General features: G+C 35.1%; 2 protein-coding genes and 1 long non-coding RNA gene across 5 annotated transcripts in view; 1 reads left to right on the plus strand and 2 right to left on the minus strand.

Moving 5' to 3' along the window:
- Positions 1–886: 886 nt before the first annotated feature.
- Positions 887–4,539, minus strand: smim36 (small integral membrane protein 36). The gene is made up of 2 exons (XM_039665107.2): positions 3,579–4,539; positions 887–1,685 (listed from the first exon to the last, which is right to left on the minus strand). The coding sequence occupies exon 1, from the start codon at positions 3,958–3,960 to the stop codon at positions 3,649–3,651; it is 312 nt and encodes a 103-aa protein (XP_039521041.1). The 5' UTR covers positions 3,961–4,539; the 3' UTR covers positions 887–1,685; positions 3,579–3,648.
- A 1,901-nt stretch (positions 4,540–6,440) lies between these two features.
- On the minus strand, positions 6,441–8,895 carry LOC148971521 (uncharacterized). Its single transcript, XR_016147100.1, has 2 exons — positions 8,535–8,895; positions 6,441–7,464 (listed from the first exon to the last, which is right to left on the minus strand). It is a non-coding gene; the product is annotated as an uncharacterized LOC148971521 (long non-coding RNA).
- A 1,400-nt stretch (positions 8,896–10,295) lies between these two features.
- The window catches only part of ankfn1a (ankyrin repeat and fibronectin type III domain containing 1a), an 80,208-nt gene continuing 65,830 nt past the window's right edge, over positions 10,296–24,673 (plus strand). For 2 of the 3 annotated variants that reach the window (XM_039665108.2, XM_039665111.2), the window contains exons 1-4: positions 10,296–10,866; positions 11,967–12,085; positions 12,930–13,082; positions 15,661–15,893. In XM_039665108.2, coding sequence (XP_039521042.2) covers positions 10,714–10,866; positions 11,967–12,085; positions 12,930–13,082; positions 15,661–15,893 — 658 coding nt within the window. In that variant the 5' untranslated portion in view covers positions 10,296–10,713. The remainder of the gene's footprint in view (positions 10,867–11,966; positions 12,086–12,929; positions 13,083–15,660; positions 15,894–24,673) is intronic. The other variant, XM_039665110.2, reaches the window with a different exon arrangement.

Consider the following 24,673-nt stretch of genomic DNA (forward strand, 5'->3'; position numbering starts at 1 on the left):
TATATATATATACAATTATGATATTATACACTGTATATGAAATGTAATATATAGTAAAACGCAAGAAATATACACAATAATTCCTTTCCAGAAAATATGCAGCTAAGCAGTACATCCCTTTGACATGCAAGCAAGAAGTCAAGCTCTCTCTGTCTAAACCTTTTGCATGTTGTAAAATGAGCTTTGTGTCAACCGCATGATGGTCACTATACACGTTCAGAGCAGACCTCCAGTACATGCTGCTTCTGGGTGTGGCTTAAAAGAGACAAACACAGATGACTTCCTGTGGGATTATGTGGCATTTATCAAATAGACTAAGAGTTATATAAAGCCATTTGTAAATGCAGAGGGAGCAGATTGGGATCTAACATTAATCCCGGCCTGCATTCAGCCTGGCTGCAATCCATCTGAAAGGAAGGGCAGGCAACAGGAATTACAAGCCTTGCACTGCCCTCCACCACTGTCCATACCCTTACTTGCTCTCTCCAACTCATGGGCAACACAGGATAACTGACCCGGATCGATCGAGGGCCAGTGTTTTAGCCATATGTGATTGATGTATAGACCTGCTTTCATTGTAAATTCCAATTCAGTTAGGAATTATTAAAATGATTCAAGATTTGATTAGATTCAGTAGAATTTTCTTTTTTTTCCCCACAGCTCTTACCATAATGATAAATGAATAAAAACATGCACAAGTAAAACATAATAATAAGAATTTTCTTTTATTCACCAATAGAGAATACACAAGTTGTATGTCTGTTATTTTAGTGAAAATAGGATTAATCACCACTTATGTTTTTTTAAATAAACACAAAAAATATTATATATAAAATGTTTCCTTTTTTTTCCAGAAAATAACAATTATTTTTATAGTCATAGACTTTTCAATTAGGTTTCATTTGTTAATATTACTTAACTACATTAGTTTACAAGAGCAAATCTTTTACAGCATTTATTAATCTTGGTTAATGTTAAGCCAATATTTACTAATATATTTTTAAGTCTATCTAACATAAGTTAATGCACTGTCAACTAACATGAACATTTTATTAACTTACATTAACAAACGTAAATAAATGCTTGCAAAAAATATGTTGCTCATTGTTTGTTCATGACAGCGTTGTTATTTTTATTATGCTTTTATTATTATTATACTTCATGAATTTTAAATGATGTAGATCAACTGCTCAGCAGCATAGGATTCCAGGGGAATGCATACAGTATATGGCCAAATGTGTATACTGAATGCAAAATAAGTTGCTTTCAAAAGAAATGTCTAGATGATATTATTAACAATTACATTCAGCCAAGTGGATTCATCAGTGCTGAATGAATTTATTGTTTTTACCGTGAAACAATTATTGTAAAAGTATCCTTTATAATATACCTATACGTTTACAAACACACACACACATTCAAACTTCACTACAGACACATTCAAAATGTATAAGTTTTATACTTGGCGTTGTACAGTACATGGGCAACATTTATGCTTTTGACAAAGCTGCATAATCATGTCATTTTATGGCAGACAACATTGTGACTGTACAAGAGTCCAGACATTAGCTCTGTTTAGGCATACACATGTGTCTTCTACTGGCCTCTATCCAGTGTCCAGAGGATAAAATAACTCAATTTCCATGATGAAATGGTCCACAATAAACTAATGAATGCAGATGGATCTGAAAGAGAGAAGAAAAGCCGTTAGAGACGATGTTTTATTGACCTCGTGGCAGACCCAGTGGCAGAATGCTGTTTAATGTGTTGTCAGTTTAAAGTCAGAGGGTCACGTTACGCAATTCTAATGATGAACGCTGTCTCTTTAAGCGGGCGCTACAGCATATGCAGAACGAATTGCAAAAAAGTGTTCATAATAGAAATTCTTGCCCTGTTGACCACAGCAAATTTGTTATTTCACATATAGTTTGTGATTTTCAGTGTATTTTATAGTAACTAGTTCAGTATCAGTTAGAAATGAGGAAATCAACAGCTTATGAGCAGGACAATTCATATTATGTTTCTGTGATGTCAACAGCTATGCACATGAACAGCCCAGATTGACATTACCAATAACAGAGGTGCAAAAAATACAACTGTAAAACCTATCATTTTAAAGCTACATGGTGTGATTTTTACCCCCATCTAGAGGTGAAAAGGTATATGACCATCCAGTGAATATTAGTTTCTGTTCCTCTCAATTCCGATTTCGTTTTAACTCCTACGGTGGCCAATGTAGTCCAAGATTATCATGGCTTCCAGTTCGACCTCGTCCATGAGTGTTAACTCAAACGTAAACGCGAAAGGCGAAGCTTGAATTAACGGGTTTGTCCCTCTTTGGCTAATGTACTTTCAAGATGGAGGAGCAACATGCTGGCCGACATTAGAACCCCTTACCCGTATGTATTTTCAATGGCATATTATACACTCCCGAGAATACTTTATTACTTGAACGAAGTAAATATACGTTAATGAGCACATATTTTCGAAAGAACTAAGTGTTTTTAGCTAAGAATAAACTAAAAGAGTTACGCAGTGTAAAACTATTATAAAAACTATAAATAAAAACTAGCACTGGTCCTTATTCAAATTTAGCAAACTTTTTTGATTACTAGTAAGATTAGATTATTGATGATATGCTAATTACCATATTTTATATCAACTCTAGATGTGTCTACATCAAAAGCAATGACAATATTGCAGACATGATACACTTGTAGGTTTGCAGTAGTTTATTAGTCTGTCAAAATCATGTTCTCAAGCTATTGGCAAAAATGATGGCTGCGGCATTTATCTATCTATCTATCTATCTATCTATCTATCTATCTATCTATCTATCTATCTATCTATCTATCTATCTATCTATCTATCTATCTATCTATCTATCTATCTATCTATCTATCTGTCTATCTGTCTATCTATCTGTCTATCTATCTGTCTATCTATACATACGTACACTAAGGAGCAAATAAGGAGCAGATAATGTGTATCGAATGGTTTAGTGGGTGTAGATAGTCTTGCTTTTAGTAATAAATTAAAATCACAACATTAGCTGAAGTTGTAATGTAAAATGACCATAACAACCCCCCTTCGCATTTCACCATTAAATTATATTTTACACAATAACATATTTACATAACCATCTTATCTGGATAAAGTAAAGACCATAGTGCGTAAAACACTGCCGTCACTACGACCATTTTGATGGTAAATTTACTCGGATGATGATGCAATACTAGGTTAATCCCTGTGCAACCAGATGCCTTCTTCCTGTTAATGGTTATAAATTCTAATGAATTCATCTTGTCATCCACGTTGACAATCTACTTGGAAAAGAAATATGTCTGAGTATTGTTTACATACTGAATAATGTATAGACTGAATAATACCAGAATGTAAAACATGATTTTACAGTAAAATCTTGATTTTAGCATCCTTATTAAAGAAACAAACAAAAGAACATGTCAACAAATCATTTGCAGAAATAGTATAAATGACATCACCTTGGAGAAAAAAAAAATTCAATGTGCATTAAATGGGTCATGTATGCAGGTCAGTGAGAAGGAATTGTTTCTTACCTGTTTCAAATGAGGTTTAAATTTTAGCATTCATTAACTTCTAGAGGTTTGGATACGCGAGAAATTTACTCTACACCAGCGTGCTCCTCTTCTCGCGCATGATGTCAGGGGTCAGATGTGCGATGTTAGAGGAAGCCGTGTTGTTTTGCTCATTGTAACGCGATGAAGCCGGGGAGTTTTGCATCACCACGAGCCGGATGGGAGACTGTTGCTGTGGGGCGGGGGGCTCAGAGACGTACTCCTTGGTAGGGTCTTTCCCCCGGCAGTCGTACAGGATGCAAGAGATGAGGAAGACCAGAAGCAAGATCACGTAGCTGGCGATGAGGATGATGAGGTTTAGAGTGACTGGATCAATCTCCAGGTAAAACTCCATGAGACCCATGGCGACGCTGCATCCCTGACTCCGCACTCCGAGAGAAACGTGGGCACCATGGACTCGGGCTCTTCAGGCTCAGCGTGCAGTAACAGGGATACCCCCGACGAGCACCAGCAGGGCCCTGTGCAGAGATCAGAGTGGAGATGTCGCTCTGCCGCTCAAAGACTTTAATCCCTCCCCTTCTATTCCACCAACCTTAAATTCCTGCAGCCAATGATTAAAAGCTGCTCACTTTAATAGCTTAAGCTGCCATTTTAATTTTGCCAACTGCACATTGCAAGATGGATTTGGCCAAATTATGTAGAAGCTGCAGGGAAAGGGTGGAGTAGAATTTTTAGCATGTCTCACCTCGTGTCCTTTCGCCAGAAGCACGTCAATGTGGGATTTCACTGAGTATTGTGTAATGAGCGACTTTTAGTTACGTCGTTATAATGGGCCGTGACATAACGCTCAAGCCAAAAAGGAGATTAGGTATTTTCGCAAAATGGAATATGCATAGTCGAAGAAATAGCTATGTTTTATGTCATCATAAATGGACTGTGATGGAAAACATATGCCAAAAAGCAGATTTCATACGGCTTTTGTGACTGTGAGTTATGTAATCAGATTACTTTTTCAAGTTACTGGTAAAAGTAATGCACTACTTTTGAATTTACAAAAAATATCTAAGTAACTTGTTGTGAGGAATCAGAAGTACAGACATATTGTTTGTGCGGTGGGCTGAGTAAACATGATGGTTGTTGTAGTGAGCATTTGGTCATCTCACTTGCACAAAAACTGATTCAGTATTCCTCAAATGACTGAATAAAAACAATCAAATGCAAATTCAACTTAATCTTACTTTATTAACCAATGTCTTTGCTGCCGACCATCGATTATTCAATTCTAATAAGCCAAAATGACATTGATTAAACATCACATTTGTGTTTAAAGGTATAGCGGAGGATCTTTCCGAATTTTAGAGAAGACCCGCCCTCTCCATTTTTAAAAAAAAATGCACATGCACAAACACAACACTCTTGCTCCCGAGAGGGAACGCCTATTACGCCTTACACAATTATTATGTTGCAAATTAACTCAAAAACATTCATAAAAAAGACAAAAGTAAAATGCCCTTCCGTGTTTTATTTACTTATTATACTGATCGATTGAGTGACCGAGGACTCAAGACATGATATGTACAACCCTTTATCACACGAAATACGTTCTGAGGAAACTATTTTGCAAATCGCAATTACGTTACATGGCAACATATAAGCAGTGCTATTACGTTGGTCCTTAACCTAATATGTCTCTTTGTTAATACGTAGGTATTAATACGTAATTTTTATACATAGTTGCATATGTAATGGAGAAGTAGCTTGTTGCATTTGTGTAATAATAAACACACAAGGTTTTAGAATATTTCAGCGTGATACCATTTGGTCAAAAGGCTACTTTAGACAAATTGAGATGTTTACCGTGTCTATGCGGTGCATGACTTGTGCCAGGGCAATATTGCTAAGTAGCTTGCATTTAACTTTTACTAGTGATTTTAAATGGATTTCTCCAAATAGCATGACAAACTTTACCTGTCTAGTAGAATCTTCGTGACTGCGGCATCAGTGAGAAGCCCAACCTGTGCTTTTAGCACACGTACGACGGCCTTACGTAAACATATCACCAGAATGATTGACACTTAGGTGGACCAATAGGATAGACTACCCACCCGGAAAAAGAAAATCCTCCGCTATACCTTTAATTTTTTTTTTCATTTATTTAAAGGGGTCTTATTGTGCTCCTTTACAAAGTCTAAATATTGTTTTGATTTTTCGTTTTCGATGAAGCGAATACGAAATGTGCTGTGATTGGTTAGTTGGCCCAGTGTGTCGGCGCATAGCATGTGCTAGGGACATATCAGGACATACCCTTCATAACTTCAAATCATTTGAGCCTGATTTAGACCCTGACAATGTTAACGAACAAGAGGATTGTGCTGTCCAGATTTCAAGTATACAGACTTTGCGAGCACAGATTTTACAGGACGTTGAGTGGCATGTCGGCCCATATAAAGTTTTTTTTTACAAAGTTTTAAATTACAACTTTTATATGTGGTGGTAGGCTACACGCAAAGGTTATCCAAGGGTACGGTATTGTTTGACATTCACGTTAATGGACGAGAAAGTAGAGTGCTTTTCTTCTTTTAATCTGGGTTTGCATCTCTATCTGTCCATAAGCATCTATTACAGCTTAAAGCAGTGAACACTAGCACATACCACCTGCCCACAGTTTTATAGTTGGACTGGATTATACTGTAAACGTACCAGATGGGGAAAAAAAAGAAAGAATATCTGAGGTCTTACAAAAGGTCACCAGTGGGGCCATGCAAACCATACATGACACAGGGCATAATATGTCTGGAATCTCATGAATGTGCTGCTTTGGTTTTTATGCATGTGATTTAAAGTCACCAATATTTCCATTCAAAGTAGGTCTTTCAAGTCAAGTCAACTCAAATATATTTATATAGCGCTTTTCACAATACAGATTGTATCAAAGCTGCTTCACAGTATCAATCAAGACAACATCACGGTGTTTGTTTATTCATGAAAAAAGACAATCAAGATTGGTAGAGCTGATCAATGGTATGATGGGTCATTTCATTTGAAAATCCCCAACTGAGCAAGCCAAAGGCAACAGTGGCAAGGAACCAAAAAACTCCATCAAGTGACCCGATGGTGTCCTAAAACTCCATTAGATGACCCAATGGAGAAAAAACCTTGGGAAGTTGGGAGAACCCAGGCTCAGTCGGGGGCCAGTTCTCCTCTGGCGTTTTTTAAAACCCAAAAGAATGTCATTAACGCAAATGTGGGTGTTTATTGAATATGTGCTCTGGGTTAATCTGATTCTGTTAAAACTGGAAACTCTGCATTTAACTCTGTAATGGAAATGATCCAACATTTAACAGACTCGTGCAGTGTGCCTGCTGCAATTTTTTTACTTAAAAATAAATGTAATCAGAAATTTGATTTGATTTTACTAAATTTAATTTTAATGACAAATGGATTCAAATGAACACGTTTTCAGTCAATCCGAAGCATATTTTAATGAAAGCTATTCCTCCGACTCTACCAGGTCAGTCTGACTCTCCCACGATCTGTCCATTTTTCTTTTCTTTCTGCATCTCATGCACACTGCACTGAAGCCCAGAAGCAGCACTCCACTGATAAGGAGCAGAAGTCCCAGAACGGAGATGGTCGATCCGTGGGTGCTGAAACTGTAGGCTACCGCTGTGACTGCAACGCCAATGATCAAGAGAACCACACCGAAAGGAAGAGTACAGCGAGAGCAGGACCCCTCCGCTCCTCCAGTGGCTGTCGTCAGCTCTACTCCATTAACCATGGCTGAACCCTTCAGCGCAGGATGATCAGAGCTCATGGTCCACTGAAAGCTGGTAGGATGCTTCACTTTGTCTGGTTCTTTTCTGGTTCCTCTTGCTCTTTACTGATGATTCGGTTTGTAGCAGCATTTCTGAGGTCAAAAATTACCATTATAAAACAGAATTTTTAACTTTTGTAAATCTTTAGATTAAGTGATATCATATTCATTCATTTGTCCATCCATGTACATATTTTTATTCATTATTGAACATTTCTATCTATTCACTATAGGCATTTTTTCATGTTGCACTACATTTAGCAAATAAGGAATTCAATAATATTTTGGATTTGCACTGGACAAAAGTATCTGTTAAATAAATAAATAAATGTAGATTCAGAGTATCTTTATCTCTATATCTGTATAATTATTTTATTGTATTGTATGATACTGTACTGTATTGCAATTTCATGATTTATGTGTATTGCTTTAATGCCTCGGTTTTCCCCGGGAGTCATATCCTAAAAATAAAGGTAATTATTAAAAAAAATTATACTATATAGTCACTTTGTTTTGTATTATGGTCTTTTTAAATTTCTATTTTGTTTTGGAAAAAAGAACTATACAGAACTGTCCAAACGTTTTTGGTCAGTAATTATAATAATAATACTTTTATTCAGCAATGATACATTCTATTATGTCAGTAAAGACATTAAAATGTTTCCAAAAAAATATATTTCAAAAAAATACTTTTCTTTTGAACTTTTTCTATTCATCAATAAATCCAGAAAAAAACATTTAGTTATTCACAAAAATAGGCCTATTAAGCAGCAAAACATTTTTCAATATACATACTGTTACTGATTTCTGAAGGATCATGTGACACTGAAGCTGCACATGATGCTGAAAATGAATCTTTGCCATCGCAAGAAAAAATTACTTTTTAAAATATATTAAAATATAAACAGTTATTTTAAATTGAAATTATATTTCACAATATTACTGTTTTACTGTATTTTTTATCAATGAAGTTTTGGTGGGCATAAGAGACTTCCTTAAAAAAATTCTAAGACAAAACCTTTGAATGATAGTGCACACATAAAGGCCTATTTAAGTAGCTATTTATAAAACAGCATAGTAAAATTATTAACCACAGTCATGTAGAAAGTTTAATGCATAAAGAAAAAAGCTTCACAAACTGAGATGCTGAATTAGAAACTTACCATGACATGAAGCATATATGCCCTGGAAACCAGACTGAAATGAAGTATTTCTTCAATATGTTTCTCTTCCTTTAAATACAACCATGATATTTAACCCTCTTCATACTGACTGCTCGTATCCTTTGGAATCGTCCCTGTGGTGGGTCAGTTTCTGGGCCACCAGGGTGCCACAGTATCCAAGGAACAAAAACAAATCCCTGCACCACAGCTGCAAGGCCACACACTACCCTAGATTCCCTGGCCATGCCGTCAATTACAGACAGATGTTCAATGTTCTCTGCCTCTTTCATCTTTTTCCCTCTCCCAGAACTGAGTGCTGTGCTTGGACTCTTGCTCATCTGCATTATGATCTGTGTAGAACATGATGGAGTTTAGCAAGGAGTTTCTCAGAAAATAATTTATCATGTCTTCTGAAAAGTCTTCAACTGGTTTCATAAGGCGGGTTTCCGTCTCTGGAGAAATGCATGGGTTAAAGCTCCCTCATGTGGTCTTTTTAGTGACTAACAGGAGAACAAAAATATTCACAGTGGGATTAATTCATGGTGGAAAATATTGAAATAGGTGACATACTCAAGTGTCTTGGTAAAAGCGTCAGCTCACCATCTTTATCTAAAAAAGGTCACTGACCTTGAGAGTAATGTTCCTGTGAACTGTCTCACTCCTTCATAGGCTTTTTTGCACACTTTGAAAGGGATAGTTCACTTTGAAATTAATTTTTGGTATGTTTAGCTTACCTCAAGGACATCCAAGATGTAGGTGTCTTTGTTTCCGCAGTAGTTTCAATTTTTATACTTTTAGGTCAAATCGTTCTTGTCTGTCAGTCATATAATGTAAGTCTATGGTCACCACCTCAAAGAGCATGCACAGAGAAGTCCAAATTAAACATAATTGAATGACTCGTAAATGTAAGTACACGTTGATGGCCTAAGACACGAAACGAGCGGTTTGTGTGAGAAAACGAACAGTATTTATATCGTTTTTACCTCTTGTCACCCTCAGATCACTTAGATGTGACTGTGGTTACAAAATAACAAACAAAATGTGATTACAAAGTAATGCTTCTCAAAAAATAAAGTGAAGATGACGATTGAACAAAAAGGAGGAACAAAAAATTAACAAATACAGAATGAGTGTACTTGCAAGAAATGCTTGTAAGTTGCCAACAACATCTCCTGGTTGTGTGAAACAGAAAAAACAATAGATCAGAAACAACGCAACTTTGTTGTCTATTTCAGGCCTCCCACTTAGGTCTCTTGTCTGATCATAACCCTTTTTCCAGTGATATTATGACCTTGTTTTGTTGTTGTAATGTCTCTCAGCCATCTCTCTTTCTACAGTCTTTCGTCAAATCTCCCACTTGTTCACTCTCTCTCCTCCCCCTTCATGAGTGGACACGCCCCCTACTGCTGATTGGCTACTAGGGAGTGGTGCTGCTCAATCCACTTTCAACAGCGTTTCTCAGAAATCTTTTATTTAAATTATTAAATATTCATATTTAAATATGTATTTGATTATTTCCAATTATCATAGTTTACACAACATATAAAAATAATTTTTACAGTGATTCAGTAAATAATAATATTTCTATAATGTTTAATAATAATAATATAATTTACTATAAAATTAGCCTATAGTTTTAATATAATAATTTTGACTTAAATTTACTTCAATTAAACCATTCAATTTAAGTTACCACAAGCACGTTTTAGTTTAACTTTTTATTTATTTATTTTTTTTACTGTGGATTTATTTACAGTGTTACATGTATATTCTTCATAAATATGCAACAAAAAAGGCAAGGTTTAAATAACTGAGGAGGCTATAGTCATCGTGATGTTTTTTGGTTACACCAACATGAAGATGAAGAACTGTTTATGTGAGGTAATTGCTGTCCCTCATTTTCCTGGATAACTACATAAATATTTCCTGTCTTATCTGACTCAAACAAGTACAAGAATCTGAACAGGACGGGTTTCAAAGAAAATCGACATTTTTACGTCCATACATAACACTCGTTAGCAAAACATAGGCTATCAAAACATTATTCCGTGAAACAGTTTATAGTTATTGAACAGAGATGAAAGAGTATCTTCGAAGCAGATGACAGGGTTACTTCCTGATGGCGAACGGAGATCATATTTGGTGAGTTTTGCAAAAAATCTTTAGCATTTCTTTCTACATGCAGTCGCAGAAGTTCGACTTTTCAGTACGCCTGAGTGGAAGACACGTAACGGGAAGTTTTGAGTCTAGTTTCAGGTTTTTACGGGAAGAGGATGCAGATGTTCTGAGGATCCGCCGCGGTTCCTTGAGTCCAGAACCGGAGAACAAAGAGGTACATTCCATCCTTTTCCAAACGAGCATTCGTATTCAATGAAGCTGTCTGCCCTGGACCTGAAAATGTGTAAACTTTACGATGTACATCGCAACTGAAGTGTTTGCAGTGTAGGTGGAGTGTTGGGAAGAGGAGTAATTAAAGATGGATGCATGTGGGAAATGGACTGTGTTGTGATGGTAAAAAAAATGTGAGAAGATCTTAAAGCTATTTCGGAGCCACACCTATGCTAAAGCTATTGTTTAAAATAATTTCTATAGTGATTAATGGAGTAGATGTTTATCATGATTGTTTATTTTTGAAAGTCGACTTCATGTTTACTCATTAAAGTCACAATCCATTGAACATTTCCACCGTTACCATGGATAAAAAGTTTCGTATCATAACGTTATATTTTCCTGTGACAACATCATAGGACAACATTGCCCAATTAGCATGGAATGCTATCACACTTGCCACAATGGAACCTGCCATTAAATAACTCATAAACCTTTCCTTTTTATGTAAACATTAAAACATTTACAGGAAAGCTGTAAAGGGTAACATTAAAATATCTTTTATCATTTGGGTTTGGTAGAAAATGTAAACCATATCATAGTCTGATGCTGCTTTTGTTGTGTAAATGAAATGCAGCATCAGCACAACATTAAACTTTGTTCACATCATAGATTAATATTCTTTTGTTTTTGTTTTTCATTATGTAAATTTTAATTAATATTTATATCTTCATGATTTCATATTTAAAATATTAATTTCATTTTAAGATATAGGGCAGAATTCACATTTAGTCTTGAACCACAGTTACTGGGATATAACCTGTTTGACAGCTCCACCATGTGACACTAAGGCTACTAAAACATAGCAGATACTGTATATGCTGAATGGGCATTAGTAATGTGTGCAGTCTTGATTATTTATCCAGCCACTGTTTGGCACCACCAGCAGGGACCTGTGCTGAGAAGTGACCTCAGGTGTAAAACATTAGCCATGTTGATTTTGGCTTCTGTGCAGTTTGGGTTCATTAGTGGTTGCAGAAGAAAACCTGCCATGATAAGCATATAGTAAACTAACAGGTTGTACTATTTTCTTTATGTGCTCAGAAATGGCTCAAGATGTCTTATGAGACCGAGAAAAGTTGCCTGCTGGCTCCAAAGGAATCACCATATGGTTGCCTCACAGCTAATGAGAAATATGAAATCCCTGGAATGGGAGAGGACAGGTACTGTATAAGGAGCTATAATAAATTATGTACAGTATATACTGTATAGTTACAGCGATGTGAAAAAGTTTGGATACCCATGCTAAAGTTGCCTAAAAAGAGGATTAAAAAGTAATCTTTTGGAAATTAATCTTAATGCCTTAATTAATAAAATGAGGAAAAATCCAACCATTAAGGACACCAATTTTCTTTGTGAATTAATAATGTATCATAAATAAATAAATGTTCTTCCTTAAAATACAGGGTGCATAAGTCAGGACACCCCTTTATTAAATTCCCAATGGAGGCAGGCAGATTTTTATTTTTAAAGGCCAGTTATTTCATGGATTCAGGATACTATGCATCCTGATAAAGTTCCCTTTCGCTTTGGACTTAAAATAGCCCCACATCATCACACACCCTTCACGTACTTAGAGATTGACGTGGGGTACTTTCCATAAATGCAAATCAAACCAGCTATTAGGCTAACTGAAATAAAACCATGCCAATCTCTAGGTATGGTGAGGGGTGTGTGATGATGTGGGTATATTTTAATTCCAAAGGCTAAGGGAACTTTATCAGGATGCATATTATCCTTGATCCATGAAATAACTGGCCTTTAAAAATAAAAATCTTAAGGAAGAACATTTATTTATTTATGATACATTATTCATAATAAACTTTGTCAGAACTTTATTCCTCTTTTTAGGTAACTTTAGCAAGGGTGTCGAGACTTATTCACAGCACTGAATATATGTAATGAAAAAAATATATATAATAAAGAACTAAAACTATTTTGTTATTAGTACTGTTTTATAGGTTTAATTAAGCAAAACTGAATGATTAATGTATTCCTGTATTTCAGTGTTTTAGAGATGCTGAGCTACTCAAAATTCTCTGATCTGGAGACATGGCTGTGTATGCCCTCCACATTGTTACCCAGGAGCCGGGATTCAGTTTGCTCCATGCTGACACCCTCCCATGAGAACGACAATGGAGAAACATACAAAGAACCCAGGTAAAGTGTTTGTGGGAGAATTTTAAGACACGCTAGTTCCTGTTTCTTTGTTACAGACCAGTTTGATGGCATTTTAGAGTAGGCGTTTCAGTTAAAGACAATTTTCATATCCAACCAGAAATCTTATGTCTGTGTGCTTGCTTAGACTGTTAGCTTGGTTAGCAGTGTCTTGCTTAATTATCTTATGGACATGCAAATTCATAATCACCTATTTAATTATTACACAGCTCTTTGGAATACTCAATTCTGTATGATTGAGTACTGACAGCCAGTTACCTACACATTTTGCACATTCCAAGCCTCTCGTATCATTCTATGGTATCTTTCTTACATATAATTGCCTAACTCGGGTTTATTTGAAATATGTCTAAGGCAGCTATGAGGCTAACGATATTCAAATAATTCCAAATAATAATTTTTTTGCTAAGCAGCTTACAATAACTGAGATAATTTACAGTCAGCTGGAAATTATCAAGGGAAAAAAAAAAGCCTTGCCGAACATTAAGATCATAAATATATTTACAATTTGTATGACCAAATGAATGTAAAATCAATATCTACATAAACATACTATTTAATATATATATATATATATATATATGAAGAGTTCAGATGCAAAAGCCTCTAAGTGCCATTTGAAATTTTCTTCTAGAATGATCATTTTTATCAAGCTTGTATATTTAAGTTCAGTGATTTCACTTAAATGGCAATGATAATTACCTATTAATTGTTATTTAAGTGAAATTACTGAACTTAAATATACAAGTTTGACAAAAATCATCATTAAAGAAGAACATTTCAAATGGCATTTAGAGGCTTTTGCATCTGAACTCTTCATATATAGAAATATTTTGTTTTCAAGAAACAATTTTCTCCTCAATTTCTTTGTTCTTTTGTTTGAATGAGTGCAGTTGGTAGACTGCAATTCATGTATTGACCACATGATGGCATTGTTTATTCATTGTTTACACAAGTCAGTGTTTGGACCTTCTTGTTAGCAGAACAGTCTGACACAGCCAGACATCTGCAAATCATTTATTTAAAAAAAGATACGCGAGTACGTATTAATTTGTACAGATTGTGATTGGCATTTAAATGACTCTTAGTTCTCAATAAACATTTCACTCCATATTTAACAACATCTGATTACATTCGAGAGTCCTATTAAACATGCTTGTTTTCTTTATACACACTTTTGAATGCATATCGAAACTAAGAGCTGTGCCGAGAAGAGAGAATTACACTGACAGCACCAGCCAACCTACTACATGGTGAATCACTGTGGCTCTTGTGGTTTCAATAGCCAATCAAGTCTTCTCAGCTACCTTTTAATGCAGCACTAGTCTCAACAAAACCTGAATCATCAGAACACACAAAACCATACCCTAAAAACTAGGCACAAAAATGCAATGCATACAATGACTAAGACCAGTTAATATTGCTTTTATCCTGCCTGGGGTTGAAAAAGAAACACACTGCCATCCTTTATGCAATCAGACTACATTCTTAAGCCCAAGCAGAGCCATTTATTGAAAACAAAAAGCCGGGTTCCATACCGCGATGGTGTTATTACATCTCTCAGTGGAAACAAAGCATTCACTGGAAACCTCTCTTAACTTGCTACAGTTAATCAAGCCTCACAAAAGCAACATAGCCAACTCTTCCATCAGATATGCGCTACACTTGACTCTTGACAGACTGATATGGGTTTTGTGTGTGCGGCTGGCGCACTTTAGATGAAGGTGCAATTTAATATTTATGCCGGGCGGGTGCTGAAGGCTCAGTGGGCTGCTTCTTTTAGTTTTTTTGTTCTGTTTTTTTACCAGGGGCCTTCTTTTTACCCTAGAGCGATTGCGTTGTTGATTTGACTGTAAAAAGGCTTTAGCAACGGGAAGTCCTAGGCAAAAACGGTGGTGTTAGATCTTGCAGGTGCATTCAAAGTAATATGCTGCTCATGGCTTATACGGAATCAAATGGAAAATCTTTAATAACTTGTTTTACGCTAAGAGAAGTCGTCCAGTAGGGCATCATGCTTGCAATGGAACGGATTGTTGAGTTTTTCTTAAGAAGAAAAAAATCAGGATCTCACACGAGAGGATCAAGAAAAAGCCAAAGCTATACCCTTCCAGATTCCAGGTACTGTATATTCCTAAATAGAAAAAAATGGTGCTTTTTGTTTATTTTTATAACTATTTATTATTTTATTGAGGCTTCTACTAAATGTATTATTGCATTGAAACTGTATATATTATATCTGCCAAATTTAGTTAAATTTTTTAATCCGTCTTGAGAATAGAATGTTCTCAAACTGTGCACATAATATTGCCTATACCGTTTGTTGCCTATAATATAATCCTTTAAAATATTCACACATGTTTAATTCCCTGCTTTTCACTGACATCCAGCTAAAGCTGTAATTTTCTCAATGTTGATTGGAATGGAAAAACCTGCGTTTTGCACTGCCGGTGTGACATGCTGTGCGGTACGGGGGAGCTCAATTGTGATCATGAAAACATCCCGCTATGACAGCTAATTATAGTGGATTGACAGCAGAAATGAAATCTTTTTTGTTCCACAGGCCCCCGGAGAATGAGTCTAGTCATCTGAGCCAGAGCCAGGAGAGGAAAACCCATCTATTGCCACCCTCTCCTCTCCTGCCAGTTTCAGCCTCCCCTGACTCCTCATCGCCCCTGCGGATCACCTCGACTCCTCTGCCCAAGCCCACCAGAGACCCCTGTCATGGCGGCGTGAGCGTGAGGAAACGGCGGCGCCTGGCAGCCAGCCCCGGAGGACTGCACTGGGACGCATCAGGTATGCCAATCACAAACTGCATCCATTCATCACTGTATGAAAACTCATTTGTCTCTCTATTGTGCCAGTGCTGTGGTTCGAAACTTCTTTGAGCGAGTCAAAAAATATATTTGTGTGTTCGAACTTCTATATTTGAGTTTGAGGATCCAGATTTGGAGGACTTGTGGGTCTTTAATGGATCGATTTCTTGTGTCGTTCGCTACGTTTCGCTAAGCATTGCTTGCTGTGCTGTTTGTTTTTATTTGCTTGATTTCCTGTTACATCCAATTTCATTAAGCAATTTGCACAGTTTGACACACATATTTGTGAAATTTGAAGGGAAAGGTTCTCTGCAAAATTAATGACTTGAGTAATCTAGCTAATTGCTTCTGCCGGGAATGATACTCTCACTGTGTTTTGTTGCAATTACCAGTAGTAAATGATGATGCTGTGAAAAGTAGGTAAAAAAAATGCAAATTCATTCCCAACTAACAAAAAAATATTCTAAGAACGTTTTGCTAACGTTCACATAGAGATATTAAAACGTTATTTCTGAATTTTCACTGAACATTACAGTTTTTCTATGTTATACGTTAAGGGAACATTCCATTTTTTTGAATTTTGAATTTCCTCAAATTTCCATGAAAACGTTTTGTTATCTAACATTTCATTAACGTTACTGGAAGAACATTTCTTGGCTACACTTTATTTTAAGGTGACGTATTTACAGTGTACTTACTATGGAGTTACGGTTATGGTTTGGTCTAGGGTTAGTTGCATTAAATATGCATTTACTGTTATTACTATAGTAAGTATGTAGTATGTATAACTATGTCACCATAAAATAAAGTGTTTCCCCTTTTTTCATAACTTTGAGAAAACCTTGCCAGAGGGTTTTACTAAAACATTTCAGAAAAAACTTTTCTTTTGCTAAAATTTTGAGAACATTATTAAAGACCAGACAACTTTGAATTAAATTTGTATTAACGTTACTGGAAGAACGTTTGTTCATTACTTTGAGAGAACCTAAGAATGTTTCCTGTTAGCTGGGTTACTACAAATCTTTAGACATGTCATGCTATTTTATATAATAAAAAAGCATAAATGTTACAATACTTGCTACAAAACACATCCATATTGAAACAAAAAGATGAGACACAGCTATTAAATCAAACTGTTGCACATTTCTAAATAATGAGGATATCCTACAGAGCACTGTATGTGTTTTAATATTAGTGTTTAATACAACCTCATCTTTGAGTTCATGCTGTTATGCTGCCGATCGTCAGAGGTGACTCTGTCATTAGCGTTCTTGTTGTATGTGGAAATGACTCCTAATTGCAGGTTTATTTGTGGCACTGCCCTGCAGGCGATGTAGTGGTGAACCCTTACGGATGGCATAATGAGCAATTTATTTTAATTTGTCAGGGAAACCAACATTTTCTGGTGCCTAGAGATGAAGTCACGCTCCAACCTCACCTACCCTTCAAAAGAGTATTATCATCACTATCTTTAGGGGTGGCACATAATGGCAGGAAACAACTTTTTTGATGCCGTAAACAGCTCTGCCTATCTCTGGAAGAGCGTATGACTGGTATGTAAACAGTGGAGGGTGCTACGGTACTGGGCACTTGGAAGATTGTTAATGAGTTTGTTTGCCATGTTAATTCTGTCATCATTTACTCACACTCATGTTGTTCCAACAATACACGTAACATATTTGCAATAAATGTAATAAAATGGAAAATAAATGTATTTTATAGTGACCATATAGTGGATTTAAAATACTGTATATAAGGTGGATAAACATTTTAAATTACAGTTTTTCAGAGGTGGTAAATGGAAACATGTCAAATGGCTCATGTTGTGCATAGTGTGAATATAGTATGGCAACAACATATGTATACAGTTTACAACATTTATCATTGCATTCTGTGTACACTACTATAAGTTTAGGTGTCAGTTGAGGTCCGTTCAAATCAAGAACGATAACTATATTAGTGTCCACACCAGCAGATGAAATCGCTCTGTTTATTCTAATCGTATGATTGTCGGCTGCTATAGAAGCTCAAGCTCATTACAGCAGGATGGATTCTGATTGTCTGTCAATGTTTTTATCATTCATCAGTTGGATAAAATCATTCTGAAGGTGATTTCAATGATATTTTTTCTCTGTGCCGTTGTCGTCATAGCTGTGGCGTGAACTCTGCTATTATTTAATATTTAGAACTATTCATAAAACTATATCCTCATCTTTATAGTAGTTGTCCTTGGATTGAAGTGGCCTTAAGATTATTTAAGTTAAAGAAATTAATATTTGAATTGTCAAAGATGTAGTAAATTGATCAAAAGTGACAGTAAAGACACTTATAGTATTACAAAAGTTTTCTATTTCAAATAAATGCTTTGTGTTCATCAATGAATCCTGAAAAAAAATGTATCATGTTTTCCACAAAAATATTAGATAGCACAACTGTTTTCAACATTAATAACAGTAAAAAAAAAAATAAAAAAAAATGTTGCTTTGCAAATCAGGAATAAATTACATATTAAAATCTATAAAAAAAATAGAAAGTAGTTATTTAAAATTGTAATAATTACTATTTTATACTGCATCTTGAGCTTTGGCGACCAATAGAGATTTATTTAAAAAAACATTAAGGTTAAAAAAATCTTACTGAACCCAAACTTTTGAAGAGTAGTGTACTCGTTTTACAATGCATTCATTCTGAACATATATGCAATCAAATGTCAGTTTGACACAGTGTACTTTAGCACAGAAAACATGCTTTAACTTTTTTTTTTTTAGTTGAATCTTTATCAGATTCAAAGATTTGCAAAACATCAGCCTAGCCATGCCATTGTAAGCATGATGGTAAACAATGATAGTGTTTTCCACACCTTTGTTTGGTCTGTTAAAGTGACTGTTTTTTCCATACCTAGATTCGCCTTTGGGCTAAAAGTGAATGGAATGAAAAGGAAAGTGGTGTTGATGTGATGCCCCTCTAGGGATTCTGGAATTGTTTGCACAGAAGTGTTCAGTGCACATATTGATGTCAGCTGTGGCGTCAGAATCAATATTTTATCCAAAGAGCTCCAATGGGTGCTGGGTATTCTTTTCCGTTTAATGACACCATCCTGTGTAATAGAATGAGTGCTCCTGGAGGATTGTTTTCAGCCTCCGAGTTCTCTGTTTTTTACCTGGGGACGAGAGGCTTAATGTACTAAATGATACAATCAGAGTTAGATAACCCCTCTGTAGAGGGAAATGCTAAATGGCACTAACCGGAAATTATAAGCTAAAAGGGTTGTCTGGGTAAAAGCAGTTAAAGGATTAGTTCACATCATTTACTCACCCTCAAGTTGTTTCAAACCTGTATGAATTTCTTTATTCTGTTGAACACAGAATAAGATAGTTTGAAGAATGTTGGGAACCAAACAGTTAATGGACCCCATTGACTTCCATAGTATTTTTTTTCCTTCCATGTAAGTCAATGGGGTTCATTAACTTATTAATATTTTTTCAACAGGATAAAGAAATTCACACAGGTTTGAAACAACTTGAGGGTGAGTAAATGACAGAATTTTAAATACATAAAATGTAAATTTCTGTAATTTACATTTTGCAAATAAAAAATGTTGTTGGTGTAAATTCTCTAAGTTAAATCAAATTATGTACACTACTGTTCAAAAGTTTGGGCTCACTAAGTTTTTTATTTATTTATATTTATTTATATAAATGAATGCTTTTATTCAGGGATGCATTATTTTCTATTCATCAAAGTATCTTAAAAAATAAATAAATAAATAAAGATATCGGTTTCCACAAAAACATTAATCAGCACTGTTTCCAAAATTGATAATAAGTAATGTTGCTATTCATCTGATATCTGAAGAATCACGTGACACTAAAGTAAAAATGCTGAAAATTTAGCTTCATCACAGAAATCACAGAAATTTGAAAATATATTAAGATGAAAAACAGTTATTTAATAACAATTATTATTACAACATTTCACAATGTTACTGTTTTTAGTGTATTTTTTTTATTAAATAAATTCAGCCTTGGTGAGCCGAAAAAAATTAATCTTGCAGACCCAAAATCTTTTATATTTTTTAAAAAATTCAAAAAAAAATTCAAATCAAATGGCATATAATAAAGATTTATATTATGTAATTTTCCTACAAATTTGTTATCTGTAATTTAATTTAAACGTGAAAACCTTATTAGAACAATATATTCTTCTTACTAAAAAATAAGTAGTTTATAATAATTTTAATGTTTTCTTTGCATTTTTAATCTTTATCTTAATGTTGTTTTTAAATAGCGAGACATAATGAATTTAGTCTCTGATATACATTTTTAGATTAATTGATACACTGACTTAGATAATATCTTTTGTGAGCAGTGCATTTTCTAATTCATCAACTACCCCAGTCGTCCAATAGAGGTCACTGTTGCATTTTAGCTTGTCACAGAAATGAACAGAAGAGAGGAGAATTGAGGTGCAAATGATTTACTTTTTTCTGTTTCTCAACCCTATTGAATTTAATTCCGTAATTTGTGAACAGGACGTGCTGTAGGGCAGTAGAAGCTCGGTCATTCTGTTCCAAAGCCTTTGTTCCTTTTCCCTTAAAATGTCAGTTGTCATTCAAACTGTAGCTGGTGATTAACCACACAGCCGTGTTTCAGCATTAAACGGAATTGGAGCCACTTTATATTTAATGTCTGATGATTTGCTCTGGTTCTGCGGATGAACATCGCCATTACAGAAGATCAGGCTGTTCACTTTGTTCCTGATGTGTGGTTATTTTTGCTATGGATTTCTGTATCTATACCACCTTAAAAGTTATGTGTAATTTGTGAGCAATTAATATCTCTTTACAAAATTACAAAAATAATGACCACACATTTCCCCAACTGTCATTGGTCTGTCATACATATAATCCAGCCCCCAAAAAAGTTTTTGTGTCTGGTTTTTTGACATTGTTTTTTTTTTTTCAGATTACGTCTTTGCATAATTTTCATTTTAAAGATGCAGTCCCTAGCTTTTTTGGGGTTAAAAATTATCCAAAATACATATTTGAGAAAATACATGACCAGCCAGTGTCACATCTGTACACATAACGAAGGAGTCTTGGCTAGTAGGCTATATTGCATGTGAGGATGTTGGAGGTGGAGATTTATAGCCTTTTCTCACAGCACTTGAGATAACTTGAGATTCACCCGCTGTAAAATACAAAAGACTTAGTTCGGACTTCGGAGTGGCTACAGAAAAAAAAGAGTCTGCAAGCGGACCCATGCGAAAACAAGAATACAAATCAGAATGACATTACATAATTTTTAACGCTAATTTTAACAAAGTATAATTTGCATGATATGATAAATTATAACCGCTTGAGCGATTTACTGCAATGTTAGAACCAGAACAAAATTTTTTTCTTTTTTTATTGCAGAAAGGTAACATACAAACAATAACAGAACATAAACAACCAAAACAAAAATAAATGCTTAAATAAATAATAGAGCATAGTTCACATTCAATTTTAAACCAGAACAAAATTGGATGTTTCTTACTTGTTCAAATGACATTTTCTGGTGAAAATGATTATGTTGGTCATACTTTCAAAAAGAATAATCTGTGATTCTGAATGCCAGTATCCACACCAGCGCGATTACTGGCATCCTCACTCTCCTCCAACATTGTGTTCATCCGCATTCACGTAAAGTTAATTATTCCGTGAATGACTGCATTTGCAGATTTCGAACAGAGATGGCGACAAAGATTAAAAACTGTGGACTGCATGTTTAAAGGTTAATCTTTTGTTCTATTGACAGTCTACGGCAACTACAACTTTCAAGGCCCATAAAGGTAACAAAGGCATCATAAAAGTAATTCATGTGAGCTCAATTTTATGAAGCAAAGGGAGTGCAAAAAAACATACTGTAATTTACCACTTTTATCTACAAAATATTAATCTACAACGTGTATTCACAACAACATCTGCTCTTGCATCATCACAACATGCATGTGTCGTGGTGCTCTCATGAACGTGTGTGTTGGAGATTAACATTTTGTAAAGAAAGTGGCAAATTATGTTGTTCTTTTTTGCGCAAACAAAGCACTCATAAAATTGAGACAGTTGGATTTTTTTTTTATGCCTTTACTACCTTTCTGGGCCTTAAAAGTGGTACCCCTTAAGCTGCAAATGCTATTTATTGAACAATTAATTTAAACTAATTAATACATTATTCATATACTTTTTTAAAATTAAGATTAAATTTATTATTATCTTATTTTTGTGAAGTAAAATTCAAAATTATTTGTGAAAAATATATTTTTTTACAAATAATTAATTGAAAATAAATGTTGTTATTTACTTTTTCTTGATTACCACTTAATGTCCCTCTATAGTCAATAATTGTATCCCTCAGAACCCATCTTTGATCACCAAAATGGCATATTTAAAAGTTTTTTTCCTGTGAATATTTTTTTAGTCATGCCTTAAAAGAGTTTGAAAGTAACTCTACACTTTTCATTTAGTATACACGGATTCATGAATATGCCAATGCCTCCACTAACTCATTCAATGGCATGTATGGCTCTCTAAAACGCTGGACATATAATGGTAAATAATGTGATTAGCATTTGGCTTGACTATGTTTTCAAACAGTTAATAATGTGTTGCAAATGTTACTCAAACACCATCTCAGAATCAGTCAGCTGTCTTCTAAAAATCAGCATCCTTAGAAACGCTTTGAGCATCATAGAAACTATGAAAGTATATAGTTCATCATAACATCATAAAATACACCAAATACATTATTGACCCTCTATATTGCTAAATATTCACGATTTTTTATTTAAGCAGAATAATATAAATTTACAATATACATGCTGTACATTATCAGCAAATATGTTGCTATAAGCTTTCCTAGATGGGTCGTCCTCTTATGAAACCGATGACATGCTGTGTGTCTTTTGGCAAGAAGTATGGCCTTCCTGATGAATGAAAAGACCATTGACCCTAGAGTCAGCACCTCTTTACCCTTTGCTTTTGAGGATGACGAAAATGGGTCCCAAACGGTTGTCATGGAAACTGGGATCATTAGCACCAGCTGTGTTTGTTTTAAGGCCTTAAGATTCTTCTCACGTCTTTAATTTAGTTGGACTTGGTGTTAAATTACACTTATCGAATGCTTTACTCTCGACCTCGCTTGATCGTCAGCTGCGGCGCTTCATCAACACGCCGACATCCTTGTGTCCATCCGTTGATGATTTTCACACAAAAAGGGTAATTGAACAAATTGGATCACTCCCGTAATCTGTTTTAATCACTTATTTGACTTTAAAGTGGGCTTATTTGTAAAACCATTTTTCTCAGGCTCATTCGATTTTTTTTTTTTTTTTTTAAGTGCGCTCAGCCCTGGAGTCTCACTCAAGCTGTAGGAGGGTTTAGCAATAGTGTCACTGCAGGTGATGTGATATAACAGCTTCACACAACACAGAGATGCTCGGTTATGAATCTATGCTGACATCAGACTGTTGGGATTAAATCTTAAACCTCTTTACTGTGTTGCTCATCAGTGTGACCTAGAAAATCTGAATATTGAATAAACATAAAGATTCAACTACTAACAGAAGTCTATCTGAGTGCAACAAACAGGAGCAGTTGGCAATTTAATATATTGTTTTAACAATGTAGTTTGCATGTCAGATATCAATATGGTGTGTGAAAATGCTGGGAACGCATCAAAGCAGATGGTATGAGAAGATGCGAGCTCATGATGTGAAAATAATGTCTAGCTGTGGTAGCCAGAACACCACATGGAATCTGTCATTAGGGACCAGTTGAAGGAACTTGATATGGTTCAGTTGGATATGTGACACACACAGAACACACATCAGTTCAGGTTTCATTCTGCTACAGTCACCAATGCATTGTTTCCATAGCGATGAGCTAACAATGTTAAAATCTGTGTATTTGACAAGTGAGATTACATAAGAGTGTAAGCCTGTAGCCGTGCAATTGACACCGGGGTAACTAATGAGAATCCTCAAATGGCATAATATGCTGAGGTTTTCATTTGGATTTTTGTTTTTGTGAATTTCTCAATGGAACACTCAGAAAATTGGTCTGGGAATTGACTGTGATTATTTTCTGCTGTGGCTCATTCATCTGGGCTGTTCAGCATTAAAATGCCATTCTACTTGTACTACTATGATTTTCTGGAACTTGGTAATACCATGGTGTTGTTTGAAGAACCTTGAAGTGTTATGTAAATACTGCTGTACATGAATATGGTAATCATGGAATACCAATATTGAATGTTTTATTTCCTTTAAAATACCGGCACGACGTCGCTCTGTGATCTTTCAATATAATAATAATAATAATAATCTATCTACACATAGATATTTTGACCAAATCTCACATTACAGTATGTTGAATTTAATACAATTATGTGAACAAAATGACATTTTAAACATTTAGGGAATTTTTAATGGACTCATTTGTCTTGCTAGCATCTTATATATCTAAAGTACAATAATTACATGCAATTTCGCAAACTTACAATGGCTGGCAGTGGGGGGTGCAGATGAGAATACTGTATTAGGCTGCTGTCACTTTAAGACCTACAATCTGAATTCTTTCTCAACTGTTTACATTCCCTTAAAGGGATACTCCACTTTTTTTTGGAAATAGGCTCATTTTACCACTCCCCCAGAGTTAAACAGCTGGGCTTTACCGTTTTCGAATACTATTCAGACGATTTTTTTTGTTTAGAAGAATATCAG

The sequence above is a fragment of the Pimephales promelas genome, chromosome 17 (genome assembly GCF_988280905.1).
Source record: "Pimephales promelas chromosome 17, fPimPro1.hap1.1, whole genome shotgun sequence".
Taxonomy (NCBI): Eukaryota; Metazoa; Chordata; class Actinopteri; order Cypriniformes; family Leuciscidae; genus Pimephales; species Pimephales promelas.